This window comes from Notothenia coriiceps, unplaced genomic scaffold (assembly GCF_000735185.1).
Source record: "Notothenia coriiceps isolate Sejong01 unplaced genomic scaffold, NC01 NC01_scaffold00037244, whole genome shotgun sequence".
NCBI lineage: Eukaryota > Metazoa > Chordata > Actinopteri > Perciformes > Nototheniidae > Notothenia > Notothenia coriiceps.
This window is the reverse complement of record NW_011369945.1, coordinates 13,285-23,064: the sequence shown is the minus strand read 5'-3', so window position 1 is coordinate 23,064 and position 9,780 is coordinate 13,285. Positions and strand designations below refer to the sequence as shown.

The 9,780-nt window shown below is 38.6% G+C and overlaps 2 protein-coding genes across 4 annotated transcripts in view; one reads left to right on the top strand and one right to left on the bottom strand.

The window, feature by feature from the left end:
- Window positions 1–5,419, top strand: part of psip1a (PC4 and SFRS1 interacting protein 1a) — an 11,553-nt gene extending 6,134 nt beyond the window's left edge. For all 3 annotated transcript variants that reach the window (XM_010793136.1, XM_010793138.1, XM_010793137.1), the window contains 4 exons: window positions 444–545; window positions 659–860; window positions 3,862–3,958; window positions 4,762–5,419. In XM_010793136.1, coding sequence (XP_010791438.1) covers window positions 444–545; window positions 659–860; window positions 3,862–3,958; window positions 4,762–4,792 — 432 coding nt within the window. In that variant the 3' untranslated portion in view covers window positions 4,793–5,419. The remainder of the gene's footprint in view (window positions 1–443; window positions 546–658; window positions 861–3,861; window positions 3,959–4,761) is intronic.
- Window positions 5,420–5,894: 475 nt separating this feature from the next.
- snapc3 (small nuclear RNA activating complex, polypeptide 3) overlaps window positions 5,895–9,780 on the bottom strand; it is a 9,568-nt gene continuing 5,682 nt past the window's right edge. The window contains exons 8-9 of the mRNA XM_010793135.1: window positions 6,835–6,942; window positions 5,895–6,248 (exon numbers count right to left, since the gene is read on the bottom strand). Of these exons, the coding sequence (XP_010791437.1) occupies window positions 6,101–6,248; window positions 6,835–6,942 (256 nt within the window). The 3' untranslated portion in view covers window positions 5,895–6,100. The remainder of the gene's footprint in view (window positions 6,249–6,834; window positions 6,943–9,780) is intronic.

Below are 9,780 nucleotides of genomic sequence, written 5' to 3'. Positions count from 1 at the left end.
CCCTTCCTACCTGAAACGCCTCGATTGGACTCCTTAGTTTACTTCTGTAACATGATGACATCACTATGTAATACTAGCGCTTCTACTGGCTAGCGCTCCAACACATTGTACGTGATGGGCTAAGGGGCGGTACATCTCTAAGTGGTCACCAATCACAACAGAGCCGACCAGCTAACCAATCAGAGCGGACTGGGCTCTGGTTTCAGACAGAGGGGGAAAAGAGGTGCTGCAGCACAGGCAGTATGAGAAAAATAAAGAGCTTCTTGAACATTAATGAAAACGTGTCGCAGTATACGCACAAATATGAATCTGAAAATGAGCAGAATAAGTCCTCTTTAATAAACCTTGCTTAAGTTTGCTTTGTGTCTTGATAATAACTCTGCTCATGTCTTTTGTTTGTGTTGCTTCCATGCCACTTTTGTCCCCTGCTCCCTCCTCACTAGGATGTGAAGAAGTGTTTGGAGGCATTGGATGAGATCAGTGCTCTTCAAGTGACGACACAACACCTTCAGAAACACAGTGAACTCATTGCCACACTCAAAAAGGTAGACAGACATCTATTTAGAGTCATCCTGTTAGTAGAATGAAACTACACTAGCCAGTGTGTTTCTAAGCAATTTGTTCAGTGGTGAAACATGTTTTCATCATCATCTTCTAGATTCGCAGATTCAAGGCCAGCCAGGACATCATGGACAAGGCCACCATGTTGTATAACAAGTTTAAGAGCATGTTCCTGGTGGGAGAAGGGGACTGTGTGCTCAGCCAGGTGCTCAACAAGTCTCTAGCTGAGCAGCGGCAGCACGAGGACGCCAAGAAGGGAGAGCTGAAGAGAGTGGAGCAGGCCAAGGAAAACAACTCGGGTAATGATTGTTAGAACATCTGTCATTTAACAAAAGAAAGTTGAACTCTTTCTGTTGGCTGGAACACATACAGACAGGCAATTATTCTTCCTGTAAAAAATGTGATTTGTTCAGTAATTTGAAGGTTTGAGGAATGTAATGAGTGAGAAAATGTGCTAATGCCATTTTAAATTCTCCCTAGTACCATTAGTTTACAATGAACCCTAAATATATACGTATGCAGTTCTTTAACAGAGTTTGCTATATTTCAACGTAGCTCAGAACGGACAAACCAAACTCTGGCACTAGAGGGCCTTTCACATCTTAAAGCTACCTGACGGCCACCGCTGATCTCATGCTTGTAAAGCTGTGCCGACGCCAGCCTCCGTGTGAGGAAGTGATATGGTAAAGATGGCCTCTGAGCGTTGGGGGAAAGTCCCACATGTTTGTACTCAACAACCCGTTACTGTAAGGCAAGGCAAGTTTATTTATATAGTACGACGGAGTATTAGGGCCACACTTAGAAGAAAAAAAACAGAGATTTTGAGAATAAAGTCGTAATAATACGAGAATAAAGTCATAGTTACGAGATTAAAGTCGTAGTTTCATAAGTGACTTGAGAAGCGGACTTGGGGGAGATTGTCTCCTTTCTGCAGGAGGAAATGGCTGCTTCTGGCCGACTACATTACATTTAGCTGACGCTTTTATCCAAAGCGACTTACAATAAGTGCGTTCGACCAACAAGATACAAACTTGAAGAAAACAGAATCATAAGTACATCAGGTTTCATAGAGCTAAAACATTTCAAGTGCTACTCAACTGGCTTTAGATAAGCCAGTCCTTTATTAGTATATAAGTGCTTTGTTAGCAATTCTTTGTTAGCAACTCTTTGTTAGTAATTCTTTGTTAGTAATTCTTTATTAGTAATTCTTTATTAGTAATTCTTTATTAGTAATTCTTTGTTAGTAATTCTTTGTTAGTAGCCTAATTCTATCGCTCGAAGTGGAGTCGAAAGAGATGAGTTTTCAGTCTGCGCCGGAAGATGTGTAAGCTTTCTGCTGTCCTGATTTCAATGGGGAGCTCATTCCGATCCCACTACAAGGCTATGGTTCGACTCCTTCTGGATCCAAAGCCTTGATTACAAGTCTCATCGTTTCTTGTGAAACAACAAATCCCCTTTGAACAGCTCGTAGATGTAACCAACGATAGCCTTGTAGTCGGCCAGAACCAGCCATTTCCTCCTGCAGAAAGGAGACGATCTCCTCCAAGTCCGTTTGGTTCTTTCTTCGAAATAATAGACAGTTTCTTTCACAACCTTTTCAAAGTTCTAATACTTATGATAATCTGAAGCTGATGTGCCAAAAGATTAAGTATTTCGTTATTTGAGAAACCTAAACAACTGCTTCACAAGATGCTCCACATTCCTTATTTTATTGCAGGACGCTGCTGTCTCCTTCTCAAGTCACTTATGAAACTACGACTTTATTCTCGTATTATTACGACTTTATTCTCGAAATCTCTCTTTTTTTTTTTAAGTGTGGCCCTAATACTCCGTCGTAATGTATCACATTTCAACACAAGGCAATTCAAAGTGCCTTACAACAATGAAAGACATTAAGAGCATTCATTTAAAAGCTGTAGTCAGAAAAGGAGAGGCAAGCGGAGAGGTATACACAGTTACACTTGTTGATGCCAAATTCTACACACGGTCCATTTTTAACAAATGATACCGAATAAGACCAAATTCATAGATGACCTTCATATTTACAGTACAATTCCTGGAAATCAGTGGTGTCCGCCTGAAGGAAGGAACCACAGTCACATTCATTTCAGATTACTATCAGTCAGCTGCAGGGCAAGAAGAGACGCATGTTAGGAACAGAACGAGCCATACGTCTGAAGCAGACTCGCTCCAGATGACCCCTTGACCCCAGACACGTCACAGTGAACGCTGAGAAAACATAGGAAACACTTTATCACAAATTCATCAGCTAATTCAGCGAGTCTGTGAGGGGCTTCTGATCGTTAACATAAGTTGCAATGCGGTGAGAGAAGGATTTCTAAAACGCCATCAGCTGACAAAGACTGTCTACAGTATCAACTTCTGACAAAATCATTGCTGCCGATATGCTTCGGAGACAAACTGCTGTGCTATCAATACATTCAATTTCGATCAAAGTTCTAACTCTTATATGCATCATTGCATAGACAAAGAGCTTAACCTGAATACAAACATCATCAAAAACCTTTAAAGTATTCTGCTTTTTGAATCAGGAAAACAATCTACAAAGGGAGAGTAAACAAAACTGAAACTCAAATTTCAATCCCTAGCCCTATAATTCACTATAAATAATGAATAAACAATAGCCAAATAAAGACGCTAATGGTTCTGTAGAATGGGTCTGACGTTATTCTTTTCAGAGCAAGCACAGACGTAGCTGTCATTGTAACAGGAGTGCTGCTGCTTTATACTTATTAAGTAAGATGATGAGGATTAAAATAGTTGAAAATGTTAATTAAAGCGTAAAAGTTTCCATACTTTAGTCTTACAAGTGACTATCAGTTTTCAGCACAGGGCAGTTTGTTAGGTGATGTTGCGTCACAAGGCGTCACCGCTGGTTATTGATTAATCGAGTATGACCAGTTGGATCAAACCGACAAGACAACGGAGACATTGAAGCTTTGGGTCGGTTTCTTCCATCCCTTCCATGAAGACATCATAGGATCTCTGTGGTTAACATGCTCCATAGAAACAGGGTAATCAGAGTGCTGCAGCCACATCCCTGCTCTCTGGTTCACTTTATTTCTTTACGTAATGTACTTCCACTAAAGTGGGTCTCTGTCAAAGGTCTCTTTCTACAACAAGGCATGCCGAATGGATGTTAAATCCAGTTTATCTCCTAAGGTCTGGAGCTCACAGTGTGTGCCACATCACATGCTGCTGTGAGTCCTCCTCACGGCAGGTTGTATTGATGATCTCGCTCAATAAGTCTGTGTGTCTCTCTGTGTTCTTCGCCTAAAGACAAGATGACAAATGGTGATATCAGCCCTGAAGAGAAGAGGCTGGAAACTGAGAGAGAGAAGCTTCTGGAAGACACTTCGGTGGGAGAAAATCACAGGTAGTTGACCTAAAACATGGAAAAGGACAACACTGGGGCAGATCTCTTTAGTTCTGTCCCCCTTTTCTTACATATATGACATGTTAATATCAGTTGCATTCAGAGTAATGTATACATTTACAGTACAAAAGTCATAAGATACTGACTGTGGCTCAGTGGGTAGAGCTGTCGGCACATGTATTGGGGCTTGGTCGCCATGCGGGAGACCCTTTAGACACTGTCACTATAGGTTTGCTAGTAGCATTACTCTAAAATGTTGTCAGAAGTTGGTGGTGTTCGAAATTAGCATCTTTAAACTAAACCTTTTTTCGCAGTATTATCTGAAGGTCCCTTAAAGTAGTACAAGACAAGAGTGTTTCAAATACATTGTAGAAGTTATTAAATATTAACCTGGCTGAGAAACATTTTCTAAAAGTACACGATCAGCTATATGCCATTTTCTTTCTTTTTTATGGTTTGGGAATACCATGTTAGTATATCACTCGGTACTTTCTTTTTTTCTTTTGTATTTTTGTACACATTTTCAAAGTGTCATTAATTTCCCTAAAACAGCTGGGTATTGCGTATTTTATTGAAATATTTTAAAGTGTGGATTAGTACACATTTGGTGCTCTAGTAAGCTGTAGCTTCAGTGGATGTGGGATTGGCTCAAGATTAACCATAGCAACCATGTGCATTGTTTTCAAACATGTCATCCAGTGAAACCGTGGAGCTCAATAACTTCATTTTTATATTATTTTAGACACTGGAGGTCTATGTATCACAAGAGTCTTAACCTTTATCTTGATTGTCTTTGACTCTAGTGGCCCAAAAGATCAGGAAGAGTCCACTTGATTGTCCGACCTGCCTGAAGAAAAAGACATTTGCTGCTTTTCCCGCACAACCTCTTTCCGATAGACTGGGGTCTCTGTCCAGTTCCTTTGGATGACTGAAATAATCACTGGTTCCCAGTTTACTCACTGTTAGTAGGTGATGCTGCTTGAAGGTTTCAGTACATTTAATCCCAAGATAGACTGACATCATGTTTTATTTTTTTACTTTGTGTAATCCTTACCTTTCAGACACATTCATTAGTCTTAAATTATAACTGTGTAAAGAGTAAGAACTTGTAGACTGGCAGCACCTTAAAATTACAGCATGCTCATCAACAAGATAAATAATTGTTGTTCCTATTTTTCATTTGGAGTAGATTTTTGATTGCACTCATTCATTTCATATGCATTGAAATAGTTTTTGACATTTGCAGAATTCACATTTCAGAGGATTTGTGTACTTAAGATCACATTACCTTTAAATTCACAAATTGAAACAATCCAAAGTTAACTTTGCCAAGTTTTCTCAAAACATGTTAAAGTGTCTGTTTTTAAGATTTGTTTTTAACGTAGATGTAAATAAGAGTATTTTTGTGTCTGTCTGATAACCTGTTTCAGCATCCAATAATAAAGTAGTACATACATAGTATCCCTTTGATTGCACAGAAATAATGTTGTTGTATCCAACTTTTTACCAGACTTTGCCCGTATCACCACCAGGGTTATCAATGAAACCTGTTCCATTTGATCCTTTAACTTCCTGACTAGGCTTTTTACTATGAATGGTGGGTTTTTTGTTATTTTTAGGCAGTATTTTAATCAAAAGCAGTTGACTGCGTCTTAGTTTTTTTGGCTGTGGGTTTTTAAATTAATTTCATCCTTAAAACTCAGTTTCAAATGTTATGAGCTCAAGTGTTCAAACTCTCAGCAGCTTCATAAAGGCTGGTCCTGTTTGGTCTGATTTGTTGCGGCTTGGCCGTATGAAACTGAGTTTTAAGGATGAAATTAATTAAAAAACCCACAGCCAGGTGAGGATTTTGTAAGTAATAAAAATACTAAATTGTTGCATCTGCATTGTTGTGTGAATGGTTTACAAATAGAGAAATCCACAGCCCACAGTCAAATTAATTTCCAGTAAATGTCAGTTTATTTTACACAAGTCGGAAAATCAAAGCATTAACAGGCGGAAAAAATGGACAATCTTTGAAAAAATACATTTTCATAACTTAAACTTTCTCTCCAATATATAATATTTCTCTGAAATATAAAAAACTAAACTAAAAATGAACTGTATTTTACAGAATGATGAGTGATCTGAGCACGAACAGCCTTAGTTAAATGCTCCACGGTCCACATAGGGGAAGGCCTGGAAGTCCCCCAGCTTGTTGCCTTCAGTGTCGTAGTGCAGCATCCGGAAACACTTGTCACAGAAGAGGCACGGGTTGCTGGGAGCAAACCGGTCATTGGTAGTAACCCATCTGTGAAGAGACAGAAGTTAAAGATGTTCACGCAGTTTGAGAACCCCAACATTGGTTATGCACAGAGGTGGAAGAAGTACTCGACTACTACTAGTTATTTTACTCAAGAAAAAGTCAAAATACTACAATGTAAAAATACAAAAGTATTTGCATCAAAATATACTTAAAGCACCAAAAGTCAAGTTCTTTGTGTGAGTAATGTCCCATTTTAAAATCATATTAAATTACTGGATTATTATTTTTGATGCAATAATGTGTTCATGACAGCTGGTAAAAGTGGAGGTACTTTTAATTACTTTATATACCACTGCTAGTTGTCTTAACCGTTAATAATATCATAGTTTGTTTATTAGTTATATTTTGTAATGGCTAATAATCTGAATCTTTAAAGTAACTAGTACCTAATTTTGTCAAATAAATGTAAACAAAAGTACAATATTGACTTCCAAATGTGTTGTGGACTCGAAGTATAAAGTAGAATGACAGAAATACTCAAGTTAAGTACCCAAAAATGTTACTTATATTACTTGAATAAATAAATTGTTCTCTTTTTTTCACTGGTTATGCATGTCTGATTGTTACACACCTTCCGATGTAGACGTGGCAGACGGCACACTTCTGGGTGGAGACCCTGTGCTTGTGTGTGAGCAGAGGATACAGCTTCTTGTCCAGGCAGTCGTCCTTATGGGTCAGTCTGAAATATGAAAGGAGAGGAAAAAGGACCAGGATCATTTTCTGAAGTGGGATGAGAACACAGCTTTGTCCCACACTTCCGGTGTTAAAAGCGCCTTTTAAATTGGCCTTTTACACATTTATCAGGCCTGTAGCGTCTTGTGAAAGCGGTTAAATCCGGTCTGACAACGAAGTGCTTTATTTCAAAAGGTTGTGGTAATATCACGAAGATTCAGAAAGCGTGCTGACAAATCAAACCCACCATATGTAATGGGTATGATCCCTGACCGTTTCCATACCAACATGTGCTTCTGACTCAAAACAAGCACCTGATTTATGATTAGATGCGACTAGATAAAACGAACTTGGATAGCTTCACTGGTCTTTTGATGTGCCAAATTGTAATTCACAGACATAGCTTCAGGAAGTTTTCACACTTTAGAACACGTACTTATTCAAGAATATGTTTAGGTGTGTCTCATATTGGTACAAAACCACTAATTGACATGAATTATCTTGTAATGAGCAAGCAGTTCAAATGAATGTAGGATCATTAGGTTTGACTGCTCTCCCTTCATGCCTTCGGGGACCGTGCCTTCAGTGTCGCTGCCCCCACCTTCTTGAACTCACTCCCTGCAGAAATCCTTCATCATCACATCACAAAACCAACCCTTAAAACTCATCTGTTCAACATCGCCTTCCAACATGGGCGTAGGAAGCATCCTGAATGTGGGGCGGACATTTTTAACGGGGGGTTTGGGGATCCCCCCCACGAAAAAAAAAAATAGATTTCCTGTATTCTGGTGCATTTTAACAGGTGGTTTGATACTTTTATGTGGCTATACTAGCATGAGGAACATGATGGGTACATTTTGTAATTTCATCCAGTAGTAAGAAACATATTTGATTATTAATTCAGAGCCGTCTTTGAATGAATAAAAAGCAGTTTAAATGCCCATTTATATACAACAATAAATATGTGTGAATGCATTGAGAGATATTGTTGTGGAGAGTCCTTTATATATAAATCGCAAAATACATTTGTGAATCCTTCTGTGAGCATTTATTAATATTGAGACTGATCTGACTCCATACAGATGTTAAGTTCACCTAGGAATGGTATCATTGACTTAAATGTTGCTCTTCTGTCTATATTGGTCATATGATGCCCCTTGACTGAAATGTTTCCTGTTCAATATCCCCACAGATTTCCTTAAAATTCTGGGATGAGAGTCCACATCACAATTTACTCTAAACTGTCATTTCCCTTTCATCACTCACCTCAGCAATGGACCTCTCTCCACTGTCCCTGTATTCTGCCTCTGACTCACTCTCAAGCGCCTAGATGTCAAGAGACATGGTGAAGTGATAATTATTTATTGAGCAGTATACTCTTTCACATTGAATCATAACAAGTCCTACTGAATGTAAATACAACTGACTCTAAAGTAAGTCCCAGTCTGTGACATTGGACATTTTGAAGACTCAAAGCCCCAAGCAGTAGGTAGAATATTAGCTAGTCTATGTAATGTGCACAGAAAATAAATAGTTAACTGAATACTGGGATGGAAATTGCCTATAAGCACTCAGTAAAACATAAACACACACAAAAATCTTCTGAATGATAAGAAGTATAATTAAAACATAATGCACATTACCATTTTGAGAGAGAGTCTCTCTAATTTTGTGGGTATACTTTTCTAGCCAAAGCGTAAAATATTAGTTATTCATACACTTGTAAGGTTATGGATGGTATTCGTTATGGTTTATTTACATCGATTGAACAAAAAAAAACACCAATTAAATATAGAATAAACTAGTCAATTGATAAATAAAACTAATACGTATAAAAATTATAGAGGTCAAAATTTGTTATAAAAACCAACGAACGAGGATATCAAGTGTAACGTTACTAAAGTTTGGACAAAATAAATAGGATTTAATTAATATTTCCTCACGGAACCTTTAATAAACAAATGTATTTAACACTAGTTTGCAACTCTGGGTGACTCATTAATCCTATTTCACTTGATAGATTTGTGAGTTCTCAGTAATGGAGTTACTCGGAGAGTCAGACTGTCCTAGTCTGAGAGAGAGGTGTAATAACATCTTTGTCGAAGAATATAGGCAATCGCGTCGCTTCGAATTGTTGGAAGGGGCGCCATGGCCAATACGTGGGAGAGAGATAGATAGTATAGAGAGAGAGAGTGCGACCGACACTTCGACTGGCCGTCGCTTTTGGCTATTCGGTTGTAGGGGGTGAAAGTAGTGAATGTCGCGGTAGCATGCCGCGTTACCTTTACATTGGCATAAATAAACATAAATTAGAACACCTTCACGTCTAGGGGACAGGAGTGGTCCCCCACGACGCTCGTGGGAGTCGTGGCGATGAAGGGTGCCGGCCTCTTTTTCGTACTTTAACGGTCCAATATCATAAATAGTACATTTGTCCCTGTACTTATTGGGCTCTAGAGAGACACGAGTACATTTTGTGGTTACTACAGGTCACATCCTGCGTCAGTCACACAAAATGACCTCGGAATCAAGCTATTTCTTTAAAAAAGACCAAGAAAAAGAATTCCACTGGATAGACGTTTTACGTGAAACACTCAGACTGTCGTTCTGTACGGCATAGCTTTCGCGACCTCGCGACATCATGAATTGTATAGGTCCGGACATCTACCAACGACAAGAGGTCTTAGGCGGGTCCGTTTCTTTTCACAATTTAACTCGTTTTACTCCTTACCGATTTTACGTACTAGGCAACCATAAAAGCTTTATTTTTTCATATTTATACGAGGAAATATTATCATACCAGGTGTGTTATGATAATAAGTTTATTATCGTAATCAGTGAAATT